This window comes from Athene noctua, chromosome 11 (assembly GCF_965140245.1).
Source record: "Athene noctua chromosome 11, bAthNoc1.hap1.1, whole genome shotgun sequence".
Classification (NCBI taxonomy): domain Eukaryota; kingdom Metazoa; phylum Chordata; class Aves; order Strigiformes; family Strigidae; genus Athene; species Athene noctua.
Genome location: NC_134047.1, coordinates 6,234,196 through 6,249,065, shown reverse-complemented (window position 1 = coordinate 6,249,065; position 14,870 = coordinate 6,234,196). Strand labels below are relative to the sequence as shown.

At 40.2% G+C, this 14,870-nt stretch overlaps 1 protein-coding gene across 5 annotated transcripts in view; it reads left to right on the top strand.

Annotated features, from left to right (window-relative positions):
* Positions 1-14,870, top strand: part of IL1RAPL2 (interleukin 1 receptor accessory protein like 2) — a 396,678-nt gene that overhangs the window by 214,035 nt on the left and 167,773 nt on the right. For all 5 annotated transcript variants that reach the window (XM_074915420.1, XM_074915422.1, XM_074915421.1 and 2 more), the window contains 2 exons: positions 3,417-3,603; positions 9,335-9,488. In XM_074915420.1, coding sequence (XP_074771521.1) covers positions 3,417-3,603; positions 9,335-9,488 — 341 coding nt within the window. The remainder of the gene's footprint in view (positions 1-3,416; positions 3,604-9,334; positions 9,489-14,870) is intronic.

Sequence of the window (14,870 nt, the reverse complement as noted above, 5' to 3'; positions counted from 1 at the left end):
TTCCATGGCAATCTTCTGGTTAAACAAAGGGAATGTGTGTTTTTAGGAAGCTCTGTCTCAGTATCTGAGCCAACAGAAAAATGGTAGCCATGGGAGTCTCCAAGAAAAAGTCAGCACAGAGCCATCACCTGCTCAGAGGACTGAGTGATGAAATCCGTTCCAGCCATGGGAACAGCTTGCCTAGCCCAGGGAGGAATGGCTCACATCTTCTACAAACTTTGGCTCCCAGACTTCTGCCTCAAAACTGAGAAAAACAGTGAGGCTGATCAAAGTGCTGTTTCCTTCTGCATGTGACTGAACTATAACTGTTATCCCAAACTGACTAGCTTAAAGGAAGGCTGCTGCTTCAGGCACTGGAATTCCTGCAGAAGTTGCCCTTTTCTGAATTACCAGCTGTAGCACTAACATGTCGCTGGTGAAGGAGCATTCAGAAAGCTTTCAAGTCTGTTGCTGTTGGCTTAGTGAGGGCTTTCTTCATCATGAGCCTGAGTAGACCTATTGTCTTGGACATGGAGTGTGAACAAAAGTGATAGTGCTCACCAGGCACTTAGTTTTCTCAATTCTACTCAATTCTAATTGTAACTAATGAAAAGAATACTACATTTTTAGATTGTGGTTCCAGGGAGCATTTTAAATAGAAGTAGCCTCCAGCACTGTTCAAAATACAATCTAAATAATGCAAGATTGTTAGCAGAAAATACAGCACTATTAAATAACACCAAGTAATGGACAACCATTCAAAGTCATTATTCTTGATTAGCCTGGATGGTTATTACTGAGCACATGTGACCTTATTTGCACTCAGTAATACTTGTAGTCATTCAGGAAAGTTAAATAATCATTACTGATTAATTGCTATGAGTGGTTGTATCTATATTTTCTGAATTTATAGTGCTGTATTTGGAAGCATTGAAACTTTCCAAATAATCTTTTGTTTTCTTCCTACAAAAAAAAAAAAAAAAAAAAGGTAACCCTTTTCAAAAGGAAGTAGCTTGGGAGAAAGTTGGCTTACGTTCCCTAAATCATATAAGTATTTCTGAAAAGCCCACCCACAATGATGCTTTTTTTCAGTCCAGAGAACTTTTGCTTCAGGTAAAATAATACATTTTGTGCAGTTTGTGAGGATGCGACTTTTTTATAGCCTCTCAACTGAAACACACCATAGCAGTGTGCAAAATGAGCCTTTCCACTCAGAGGTGAGGGACAGAGAAAATACCCACCAATTTTATCACATAAATGTACAAGTGGTATTTTGAGGAGAAGGGAGTAGGAAGGGGCAAGTCTGTGGTTCTGCCAAATATGTAACACGATGCTGAAAATGGGAGGTTTCTGAAGATTGCCTGTTGATTTGCCTCGCAAATACCTCTTTCTGTAAATACCTGCTCATGGCACACCTTTGACAAGAAGCCATTTGCAGTGTTTTGTCAGCGCTTGTTTAGCATGAAGCTTAGGGCTCTGATGAAGTGTCCCTGTAGACTTTTTTATTCTCTTATTAACTACAGGCTCACTTGACAGTGACATGTTGAAATGTTGCATAAGAAATGATTTGTTATGGAGCACGCTGGATTTTTATTTTTTTTTTATGAAAAGCATTGTCATGCATCTAATTGGAGTGAATAAGTAAGTGTCAGGGTTTGACTGACAGATCACTTCCCAGGTGCACCGGGCCGTTTTTGTCTACCCTGCCACCCTCTTGCCTCAGCTAAACCAGTTTGCAGCAGAGCTGCAATGGAAGAGGTGGTGGCAAAGCAGCAGTGTCTCCTGCAAGAGCTCTCCACAACTCCCTTTGATATGAATAACCACCCAACACTTCGGTTTTACTCCAGGCTTTTTTGGTTGTGGCACAGTCAATTAAAATGACAAAATGATGCATGATGGGAGGAAGAGTCTCATTATATTGTCACTTGTACTTTGTAGCTTGCCATCACACCTAATGAAGGGCAGAAGCTGACAGTCTGGGTTGCAACGATCCTGTGCCAAGTGCAAATGCTTCAAAGTAACACCAGTTTGTTGTCGTTTTTTTTTTTTTTTATTGTGTGCCTGATAGCTCTGTTAAAGATGCAAGTCTGAAGGAATTTCATTTAATCCTGTTTTCATGATTGTGAGGCATGGGAGCTAGGCTGGTTGTGTTTATTCTGCCCTGATATTAAGAAAAACTAGATGTAGCTCGCAATCTGCTTGCCTGGATCTAACTCTGCCAAGGTTCTTTGGTGACAGAGCAGGCAGTGGTTTGAAGTGCTACAGAGCTACAGTTTTCAAGATTTTAAGGCCAAAATGTGTCCATGTAACCACCCGTCTGACTTCCTGCATCCCTGCAGTGGGTGCCTGTGCCGCAGGGCCCCTCTGAGGGAGCTGAGGGGCTGCCCCAGGCCGGGCACGGCTGAGCCCCCCGGGGAGGAAAGGGCCCAACGCTGCCGGGCAGCCAGGGCTGAGGGGAAGAGAGGGAGAAACAGCCCCCAAGACACCGAGGACGGGGCAGGAGGAGGGAGGAGACGCTCCAGGCCCCGAGCAGAGACTCCCCTGCGGCCACGGAGAGAGCCCGGGGGAGCCGGTGTCCCTGGCCAGAGCTGCAGCGTGGAGGGCCCACGCTGGAGAGGAGCCATTATGGATGGACCATGACCCCCCATCCCCTGTGCCACTTGGGGAGGGAGTGGTAGAAGAATAAAAAAAGGAGGTGAGGGGAACGTGTTGTAGCTTTTTTGTCTTTCTCACCATCTGAACATATTTTAATTTGCAATTAATTAAAATAATTTTCTTCAAGGTGAGTCTGTTTTGCCCCTGACGGTAATTGGTAAGTGATGTCCATGCCTTTATCTCAACCTGTGAGCTTTTTCATCTTACTTGCTCCTTCCCATCCTGTTGAGGGGGAGTGAGAGAGCAGCTGGGTGGGCGGCTGGCAGCTTGTCCAGGTCAACCCACCACAGTATCACATGCTTTTGGATTTATATAGCAGTTCCTTCAGGGGGAGGAATTCTTCCTGCATGATGTGCTTTAACATCCAGCACTTAACCCTTCTTCTCAAATGTATAGCACTGCATACTGGAGTGAAATCTCCTGAAGGTGGGAGAGGAGGAGTGCGTGTGACACATAGAGGAAAGATGACAGTGTATCCTGACCAACATTTGAGGTGCCAACAGGTTCCTGTGTTCATAGACTTGTGAGCTCGAAAGAGCTGCTGTGCTGGGTTAGATCACTTGTCAACAGAATTTCTACAGGGTTCTTCATAATAAATCAGAAATGAGCCTTTACATTTTCTAAGTCCTCCATGCTGGAAATCCACAGCATGACAGTCACTATTTGACTATGTCATTTGAAGCCTTTGTGAAGATGAGAGCTTAACAAAGAAACTTACTGTGCTGAAACAAACATGGTAAAAATGAGATAGGATAAATGAAAATATCTTTCTATCCCTGCAGAAACTCAACGTATTGCATGAAGGTGTCCATGTCCTTGACGGTAGCTGAGAATGAATCTGGGCTTTGCTATAACAGCAAGATCAGATATCTGGAGAAATCAGAAGTCACTAAGAGAAAGACAATCTCCTGTCCTGATATTGAGGATTACAAAACAGCCAGTCAAGAGCCAGATGTGGTGTGGTATAAGGTAACTATTGCTGTCTTACTGCTATTGTGCTGAAACTATACAAAACTTCCACTGTTTTCAGTCTGAGGCTCAGAGACGGCCTTTTCTGAGCCTGCAGTGGTTTGTGACTGGTCTGGAGGATGCTCTCCAACTACTCAGCGTAGCCATTGTCAACAGAAATCAGCATCAATGAGGATGTTCTGTGCAGGAGATCACGTGACTTCTCCAGCAGTGGTACCACATTCCCAAACCACTGTGCCTCTGTACCAGTTTCCATCTTGGGATGTCTTCCTACCTGATACTGTAGTAGAAACAAAGGGAGGCAACCTACAATGGAGCCAAAGGTGTATCAGCAACAGTAGTGCTACCTAGTTAATTTTTATGAAGTCTGTTGGGTAATTTCACCAAGGCTTGTTAATTTTTACCAAAGTCTGCAGGGTAATTTCACAGAGATGCATTTGCTTCTGCTGGGCTTTACTGAGTAATTTTACTGAGGTCTGTTAATTTTAACTGAGGTCTGTTAGATACTTTTACTACTCGGCAGGTAACTCGGCTGGCTGTACCTTCTCCAAGGCCTGTCAAGTATCACACACCGCTTTTAGCAGATGTGTTTCTGTAGCTCCTCAGTAAAGCAGCAGAATGACTGAAATATGTCAGGTACCAAGACCGTAGCAACATCTGGCAAACTTTACCAGTTGTCTGGACTTGGATCAAAGTCTGATATTTCAAAGGCCCTTGATTATGAGTTACTGCAAGAACCAAAGGAGAATAATAAAGAGCTGGCAGTCAGAAGGAACAAGAAATAGTTGGGCAAGAGGAAGAGCTCAGTGGGGTTCATGGAAGATAGAGTTTTCTATTGTAGGGATAAAGGCAGAATGAGTTTAGGACAAACTTGGTTCGGGTAATGAAGACAAAAACATACAAACTAGTTAAATCCTAAATATTGAGTGCTTGATTTGCCAACCTTAATGTTCTTTTAAGATATTTATTTTGTAAGAAATAAGTAATATGTGCAGAGCTGCAGATTTTTTTCCTCTTTAGCAGGTTGCATCAGAAAAGAACAATTATAAAAGGTGTCATTTTTTTCTCTTTTTTTACAGAAATCTCACATATTCTATCTTATAATTACAGAAAGTGTGCCATAACCCATTGTTAGTGTAAACAAAGCTTTTATTTCAGGCATTGAAGCTGTTTTTCTCAGCATATGGGTGGATATCTTCAGTGCTGTTAATACATAAAATATGTATTCAGTGAACTCTGAAACCTTGGAGAAAAGAGGTACCAGAGGGCTGGTTTTGCCCTTTCTACCTAGGTATTACTGAACACCAAATCACTGAAGATCTCATTTGTTTGCAAGAACACGTTGCAAAAATAGCCTGGCAGGAATAATCTTCAACTGTCATGGAGCAGAAATCTGTCTAAGGAAGATGCATGTACAATCCCACATCAGTGATGCTTTGTGCTGACCCAGAAAGGGAGTGGAAGGGTCTTTGTTCCATGTACCCACACGTGTTATCTGGGTTGTGCACACAGGTTGTGTGACAGCTGATTGACAGGTCATCACTGTAGTGAAACTGAACAGAATTGATGTGGTTGAATGATAAGAGTGAGACAGTCAAAGTCAAGAACCTTTAGTCTGGCTTGGTAATGAAAAGAGACATTAGTGGAATAACCTACTACATATACTGCCTTATCCATAATTAACAAGAAAGCGCTACCAGTTCAGTTCTTGGACGACACATATGTTATCTGGACCTGAGTTGGGAAGCTCAGTAATGTGAAATGTCAATATTAATGTTACGTAGAAGGTATATGTGTCATGTTATCCCTTGAAATTTACTCCTCAAACAGGATTTTGGAAAAATATTCTAGAGGGCATTATGGTACTAACTGTTAATAGACATCTGCCTATTCAAAAAAGCACAAGTCAAGTTTCTAGAAAATATATAATTACTTCGATTTCAAAGTAATATGATGAGTACTGGGGTAACCCCTATAAACCACGTTCTGGGACTTAAGCTCATGCTGTGTGTAACAATGTGCAGGTCCTTCTCCTGAAGAATAGTGTAAAGTGATATTCCACTTTAGGACCTGACCCCCACTTTCTGACAAAGCCATCTGTTTCTAGCCATAGCACATTGGATCCTCAAATTTTCCCCCTCTACCTTTGTGATTGAGTTTGACATGTACATGAAGGTATAATCAACCATCTTCTCGTGTAAATCTGCTCCAGAGGCACTGAGGGGCAACTGCTTTTCATTGTGCTGAAATATTTAGAGTGGATTTTCATCCAGGGAGAGAGCATAAGTTTTCAAAAATAGAAGAGTAGATAAATATCAAAAAGTCCTCAAGATCTGTTCTTTATACCTTTAGCTGAAAAGAGAAATCCTTGTGTTCACAAGAACCTCCCTGTTTGCTCGCAGTTGGGGAGTTTGGACTTGTGTCCGATGAAAGACCATCAGACAGGATTGTGCAAGCCCACCCTGTGCAGGACTTGCCCTACCTTCCGAAAGACTCTTCTGTGTGGAGGGATTAATGAATCTGAGCCAGTAATTGCATCAATTTACAGGGAGTTAACTGTAATTTAAACATGCTCTTCAAATAATTATGCCCGAATAGATTTCCACGTGCACACCCAATAAGTAATGAAACATTTGCTGTGAGGATTTGTTTTAGCAGTAGTAGGAACTTCACTTCTGGCTAGAATTACACTACATGAAATACTTCTTTTTAAAGATTTCCACAATTAATACTATTGATATACACACAGCTCTGTTACATTAGTTAAGTTAGAACTGTTTTGACAAGAAGTATAAGGATTTTTTAAAAAATAAATAACATGTGTCAAGACATGATTGAATGAATGGGATTTAATGGTAAAGAGCAGTTTTATGAAAAATCAACTGGCAAAGAGGTATATTACATCTAGAATGTGGAGTCTTAATCCATTTTCACCATCTCTTCTACTACTGGGTTGAAGGAAGGGCTGTGAAAACAAACAAAATATCAGGTGAAAGACAGGTAGTTGTTATCTACCCTACAAAAAATAGAGTTGTTGAGGTGCTGCCACTTAAATTTAAAGGAAGATAAGAAGAAGCATAATATTAGGGGGAAAAACTTAAAAGCATTTAAGATGACTAAGGAGAACAAATAATCTAGAAAAAGAAACTCTCAGAGGTTTCTAGCAGGTAAACATGGTGCAAAAGCAGAAAGGAACAATTAAATGGTTAAACAAGCAACAGTGGTACAGCTGAGCACTTATCTTTTCAGAGAAATTGGTAGACCTGACAGTAGAACCTAGATTTTCACAATATGAAGACTAGTTAGATTTTTGTTTAAATTGGTTTGTTTCTCGGCCGGTTTTGTTGCTTAAAATACAAATTGCTATGATTTTCCAGCTTCTCCTTTTAGCTTTTAGTTTTGTGTATTGAACTAGTCTGTGAAAAACAGGCAGACTAAAAGGGGCATTTTCAACATATGTTTAGAAAGCCTGCATAGTCAGTAGGAGAAAAATTAATTAGCTAAAATTTGGGGAGGGCTTATAAATCATGTTTAATATGAAGTTTTAAGTAGATACAAAAAGAAACAATTAGGAAATTAGTGGTACAATTCCAACAGAACAAATCCTCTCTGTAAAACCACAATAGCACAAACATTGTTTGTGCTAAGTCATTAATCTCTGTAGTAGTAAAGATGTCTCCCTTCTTATTACAAACATGTAGAATATAAAAATATGAAACGTATGAAAATGTATCTTCTATCTCTTTGCTCCCAAACTTTTAAAAATAAAAGAGTATAAAACTGGTAACATTTGATAAAGTCTTTCAGTGCTGCACTGAAAGGGTGCATATCTGAAATATGCTTACTTTGTGTATTCTGGGAATTGTATCCTTCCAAATTAGGGTTGAATAGAACTGCATCATATTCTTTACCCAGTGTTCAGGTTTAGTTACTCCGCATAGGTGGTTAATGTACCTTTAAACAGGACTAAAAAATTGCGTGCAAATCAGAAAGGATTTAGTGGCATTTTCCGGCTCAGATTTGTGTCCTGCCTGAGTCTCAAGCGATGTCAGTGCAATTTAGTAACAAAAATAAGCTCTGATTCTTCTTAGCACAGCAGACAGGATTGGGATTCTGATCACTCTCTGTCATTGTTGTTAACTAAAGTTCACATGCAAGACAAGATTACACTTTCCTTACAACTGTACTGCGGAAACAGAAAGATAACCTGAACACTCTGTTACCTGCAGTAGTACCACACAATTTCAGAATTAAAAATCAGACCATATTGTAACTGAATCTGGCCTATTAGGGATAGGGATAAATGCTTCAGTGCTCCATTTTCAGCTGCAAGGCCAAAAGCTCACAGTCCCATCTTTTTATTTCTTCTTTTTTATTATGCTTTAATTTAGAATCTGACATTGTGGATTTGGAATGTGTATGGAATCCCATGAAAAAATTATGTTTGTGTCGTTCTGATCTCTTGCTGTCATACAATATATTTGCATGTTAATTTTCTTCTGTGGTTGTTTTCATAAGAGAAAGCTTTGTTCTGCCTTTGCAGAACGCTGACATTGCTGTTGTAGATGAGCAGAAAATGGGGTGTAGATCTGAGCTTTTTACACAAATCTATGAAGTTGCTGAGCCTGATGTAACTGCTGCAAGATTGTTAGTTGCAATCTGGGTGTTTATTCCATGTTGCCACCTTGAGTGAGGGAATAGAGGGGCGTTAAAGGTATTCGGGCCCTATGTTGCTTTGTGTGCTCTGGGCAGCTAGAGCCTCCAGAACTCCTGGGAGCACGGAGTGTTTTAGAGAATGGAGAAAAGTGCTATTTTGTTTGCAGGCAGAACAAGTCACTGAGAGACAATAAATACGTAATCTTAAGGTACCCTTTTAAAGAGACAATGATCAAATTGTGCCTGTGCTTTTAGTTCAGAGCATTCCAAGAGGTATTTCAGTCATGAGTACCATTGACATGAGTGCCATTGATCCAGCTGAAAGGATTCAATATGTTAAGAAAGGGAGAGCCTCTTCTTGCACTGTATCACACACTGTACAGGAGGACTGAAATGCTGTTCCAGTGGGACCACAGTTCATAGTGATGAACCTAAATCTGCCAAGTAACAGCTAATGTCTGCCTGGAAAAGTCAGTGAGAGTTGCAGGCCATCAGCACCGTGTACTCCATCAGAGGACACACATGGGGGTGTTGCTACAGTGATGGGAAAAGGCTGAATCAAAGCTCATCAGGTGCCAGAGAAAGAAACCAGGCTTCCTGAATTCTCTTGCTCACAAAACTGCTGTTGTTCTTCCTGTTTTCTTCTGTTGGTAGTTGGTTCTAGCCTGAGACTGCGTGTAAAGTTTGCCTTCAGGCTAACTCCTAACAGATGTTGCCCTTACTCCCTTCAAACAGAGATGCATTTTCATGGTCCATCCTAAAGTAGAGGTCTTGGCAGTTGTTCATCATGAAAAAGAGAAGATACTTAACCATTGCTTCAGGGCACCACGTATTATACACGGCTGATGTGATACAGTGGGAATTGCTGAACCTTAAAAACATTTCTGTTTAATTTCTGTCTTCAAATTAATTCCAGTTTCAGATCTCTATGCTTTCTGAAATTATATTTGAATTTGAATTGCAAAATATATTGAGATGGTTGTTTACTTATGTATAATACTGAAAATCTGATCAGGCAATGCTGTCTTATGTCATGCAAGCTGGGTAATTTTGGCAATGGGGTTTTTTTCTGCAGGAATGTAAGCCAAAAATGTGGAGAAGCATCGTAATTCAGAAGGGAAGTACTCTTTTAATACAAGAGGTCCAAGAAGAAGATGGAGGAAATTATACCTGTGAACTAAAGTATGAAGGCAAGCTTATACGAAGAACAGTTGAACTGAAGGTTACTGGTAAGAATCTTTGTTCTATGCCAATTAAAAAAAAAGAAAAAAGCTTTGAAATAAGAAGAAAAAGTGGTTTTTACATGTCAGTGAATCTGTTTGATAGAAGTCCAAACCAAATCCCAATAGCCAAGCAGTCCCAAACTAGGGGAAATTTATATCAAGAGCTGATAAAATTCTGCAGAGAACTACTTCTACATTTTGCTCTGTACAAAACCTAACAAGACCTAAGTCCTCCCTATATGCTGGAAGTAATTCAGACTTCAGTTTTGTCTTTGGTGCTAAAGAGAGGAAAGGTTGACTCAAGCTTTAAAACAGGTTTTGGTGAACTTTGTCCTAGAATAAAACACAGCCAAAAGAGACATCTTGAGTCTTTCTTTTTTTTTGAGTGATTGTTCCAATTTTTAAAGCTTTGGTTTAATTTATGATGATCAACTTCTCTAGTCTAGTGTTTGTCTTTAGTGAAGTGTGGCACAACCTATTCCAAGAATGAAGTTCTTGAACTGCTTCTTAGGAGGTCATATATTGTATGTTTCTGAGTCCATGTAGTAATCTACTAGAGAACAGTATTTTTCTGTCTCTTTTTGTCAGGTAGCAGAAATGAATGGGTAAAATAGTATTTGCCTACCATTATATTCCTGATCCCTTTCCATTCCACTGTGCAGTATGACATCTGTAATTACTATTTTCCTTCACTGTCTGTGGAACTTTGCAAGTATCTGAAAACAGTTGAGGGTTTTTTGGCCTTTCTCACAAAACCATATAAACAAATGGTTGGGTATTTTCGCATCTGTGTTTTGATTAAAATGGGATCCTGCCTAAGGCAGTGACAAGTAGAATTCTGCTTTCTTATATTAAACTTAATTAGTCCATATGATATTTCTAGTATGTTCTTGAGACACAATTCCTCCCTTTGAGTGAAATGCATTTTTCTATTCTTATCATTATTCCTCATTTTAAATGAGTTCATTTCCCTGTGTGTCAGATTCATCTATCATGTTATGCTTTGTTGTCCATTTTTGACCATGGACAGGTCTCTAAAGTATGGGTTTGACCTACCTGACCCCAGACCATCAAATGAAGATATAATACCCGCTTGTGGATAGTTGCTTTCCTAGGCAGCATGCTGGTCTTCAACCAGAATATGAACTAAGTTTAACAAAGTGAAAATTAGATGCATCTAATTCAATTCCCCATGATGTATATTCTTTAGATAACAGGTATTCTATGCTCTTCCTCTCATCATGGTGTTCTCTTCATTATTTGAACAGTGTGGTATATTCATACTTCACAGTTCAGTGAATTTGTCCTAAACTAACTCTAGTATGTATTAAAGTTATTTGTTTTATTAAAGCGTTTATTACCTGAATTACTAAAAAAGTAAATATGGAATATGCAAGTGTTGTCCTTTTTGCAAAATGCTTGAGAACCAAGAGATTGTTACCCTTGTAATTCAGTGTGAAATTCATGTTAAATTCAATTTCCTTTAGTTTATAAAAGCACATATGTTAGTAAACACCTTTTCTGGATTTAAGTGCTTGGGAGACATATGTGATGTGTTTGCTGGTTGAACCTCTCTGGATATCTGGAATAGGCTAGTAAGTTTATGTAGATGATGGCCTGAAAATATGGTTTAGAACTATGAATGTAATACATAGAAACATGTAAACATATTATCTTACAGCTTGGTGCTTCACCAAGTTTCTTTCTCCTGTTTTGTTTCAGTTTGTGAATTTCATATGCATGTGGATTTAGATTTTTATGGGGGGCAGGTCAAAGAAAACTCATACAACAAACAGGAGAGGATTACTTGTGTGGCTGGCCATGTCGGGTGGGGGTCCTGAGGCAGATCAGATCACAGGCTGGGAGCAGGTACATGACATACTCAGGGACTTTGTGGAAGAATATGTCTTATGGGAGCCAGAAATAAAACTGCACACTGGTGTAATTTTTGGCACACTCACCCTGAGAGTTTGCTTTCCCTGAGGCTGGTGCAGATGTAGGTTGGAGGCACCTCTGGAGCTCATCCTGCCCAACCCTCAGCTCAGGCAGAATCAGCTACAGCAGGCTGCCCAGGGCTGTGACCAATCATGTGTTGGTTATTTCCAAGAATACGACTCCACAACATCTCTGGGCAAGAATGTCACAGTGTTCAACCACCCTCACAGTTGAAAAGATTTTTCTTATGTTTAAACAGAATTTCTGTTATTATAGTTTGTGTCCCCATTTTGCCTCATATTCTTCCACTGGGCACCATTGAGAACTGTCTGGATCAGCCTTCTTTACACCTTCCCACCAGATATTTATACACATGGATCAGATCCCCATGAGCCACCTTTTCTACTGACCAACCCACCCCATCTCTCTCAGGCTCTTCTCGTATGATAGATATTCCAGTCCTTTAATCATCTTTGCAGCCCTTCACAGACATGTTCCAGTATGCCCATGTCTTTCTTGCAGTAGGACTGGTAGTGCACCGGGCCACATTATTCACCTGTCTGAAAATTTTCTCATCTGCTGTACCAGGAGGAGCTTGGGTAAGACCAGAGCTCAGGCTGCTGAACCTGCTGGTCTTTATAAATCACTGTTAGCAAATACTGCTGAAGGCTCACCAGCAAAACTGTGGTAGAATTGTCTCTGCTAGCCTGCAATGCAGGTGTGGAGAAAGGATCTTGCCTACTGTTTTCTTCTGCAGGAACTTTCTAATGCTGTTTCTATTGCTGTTACTTATTAACGTGCCTGAATTGACATTTATTGGCAAGTGCCTGAGTTCCTCTAACAATACAGATTTTGAACAGTGAGACTTTGTTGGCCACTGCTAGCAGCCATGGTAACCTGAAATTGTTATTAAAGAGTAATTCTGAAAGTGAAACAGGCAACTCCACTTCACCCTCAAGCAAGGAGAGCTGCACTGCCATGGTGAGAGAGAAGCTTGGCTTAGATTCCCTGTAGTCTAACAGGCCTTCGCTGAAGTACACAATACTTGAAATACCAGTTAAGTCAATTAAGATATTTACTTTGTCTCTCGATTGTAAGACAAGGATCTTTCCTTTTTTAACATTGCATCAAATCTGGTACATGAGGTTTTTAGTCCTTTCTGGAGATTCTGGTAGTTACATAAGTGGCAATATGAAATAGCTGATATTCATGGGGAAATGCAGTATGAGCATCTAAAGAGTGAAACTTGAAATCAATTTCAGGAAAATTTGAAGGTGCTGAAGCCAGAAGCACCATTTTAACTTGATGTGGGAAGAGGTAATCAGAAGAGTTAATGATATCCAGGGCTAATGCAGCAGCTTTACTGAAGATGTGATCCCACAAGGCAGCCTGATCAAAGTTAATTGCAGACAAGAGCAGTGGTGGACTGTGTGAAGAGTGACTATGCATTTGGTATTCATATTGGTGTTGCTTAAGCTTTTATTTTAAGTAGAGTCTGCTAGGTGAGAGTTTTAATTAGGGTCAAAGCCCATGTCTTATTAGTTAGTTATCCAGCGATTATTTAAGTGAACTTGCAGTGAAGTCATTACAGCTGTTTTGAGGTGCTGCCTTACCTCTCTGTGCCAGAGTCAGGGCAGTGGCCTGAGCCACTGTGGCTGTGCCAGGGAGCTACAAGGACAGCACGTGCCAATCCCTGGGCCTTGATTTCCTCAGATCCAGTCTTGCCTTCTCACTTTAACAGACTCAAACAGAAGATCTCAGTGGATCAGTTAGAGGTAGAGGGGGAGTTCCTACTCTGTTTCTTCTTCCTGTGACTAAGCAGTGGTATTAGCTACTATGAGATAATTTGTAAGGAAAAATCTCTGGAGTCATAGATGGAAACTGAAAGCTGTCAACATAATGCCTGGCCACAGTAAGAAAGGCAAAGAGATCTGAGTTATGTTAGTAGATGAGCAGAACAAACAGGTGAAATGGCATTTGTAGAAAGGGGTAGTTGGACTACACATGGAGTACTGTACGTGACTGGCAGTGTTATCGTATGGCTTCAATGGTTAAGGTACAGGCTAGTGTGGTTAAGATGATAAAAGGCTTCAGTCTATAGCTCTTTGGGATTATAAGGAAAAGGCTTACAGCCTAGAATATATTTGAAAAATATTTTGACACAAGGTATTTATGGGGACAAAATACTGAGCTACAATATAGCACTAATGAGCAGTGCCTAAATCTTGGTGTTTGGGTGCAGTTAACAATAATAGCTTGTCAACAAAACATCTTTTTCATCACTAGTTCTTCATGGGTTTGTTATATTATGCAGACAGATGTGAAACAAGTCTTGTCAGCCTTTTCTGCTGAAGAAACACAACAGCATTATCTCTTAGCAAGTAACATGTAACCCTTAGTCGATGTACGTTGGAGGCTGGGGAAAGGCAAGGCCTGCTCTCATGGGGTGGCCCAGGTATCCCCTGGCAGGTGGGGCTATCTTGCAGGAATGTGCTTTTTGTGGGAGAGGTTGCCTTGTTCTTTCTGTTCACTGTGAAAAGAGGTGATTTGTGAACTTGTACTGGTGATTTTTTTTCCAGTTTGACAGCAGAAGGTGGCCACCTGACCAACTTCATAAACTGCTGGTGATGGATTGGAGTGACATGCAGGAATTACTGGACCACTCTGTCCAGCAGCCCTGTCCTCCAAGTTTCCTTCAACCTCTACTCTGTCATATTCTTCATAGGCTTCTAAATTCCTGGCTGTTCCTAAAAGCCATTTATGCAGCAGTATTTGTTTTGACTGTTGTAAATGACAAATTATTCCACATGGCTACATGAATTGAATGATTCTGCCTGAATTCACACTTTGCTCATAGTTTTTCCATTAAATTCTTTCAAATCTCATTACATTGCTCACTTTTCAAATTACACCTGCTGCCGTTGCTAGATCTTGTTTGTGTGTTTGGGACCCCTTTATTATCACAAGCAGTTGATGGTGATTTGCTATTGTTAAACCAAGGGGGTGAACTGGATTTAAAAATGCAAAGGATTAGTCATACTCTCCAGCAGCTCTGGGGACATACAGAGACGAGATACCGCAGAATAAGTGAGGATATGAGCTAGAAGTATGTCCACTATTTGGTGGTACTTGCTTTTTTGTACATTTTTAATCCTCTGTAAACTTGGCATGCTGTTTTACATTATTTGTGGTCGAGTCTAGTGACATATTAGCAGGAATTAGTGGGTGCTGGTCAGTACAAATTCACACCTGCAGTAATCTGTAAGTGCACCTTAAAATCTACCAGCTTACAGTAGATAAAGCATTATCAACAGGATCATACAAATTACTTGTTGATTGACAACAGTTTTGGCTGTTGACACTTTTGAGAACCACCACAGCAAAAAGTGTTAAGATAAATTAAAAGCCTGTTTGAGCCGAACTGAAACGTGTCCTTTGGAATTCAGACTATTA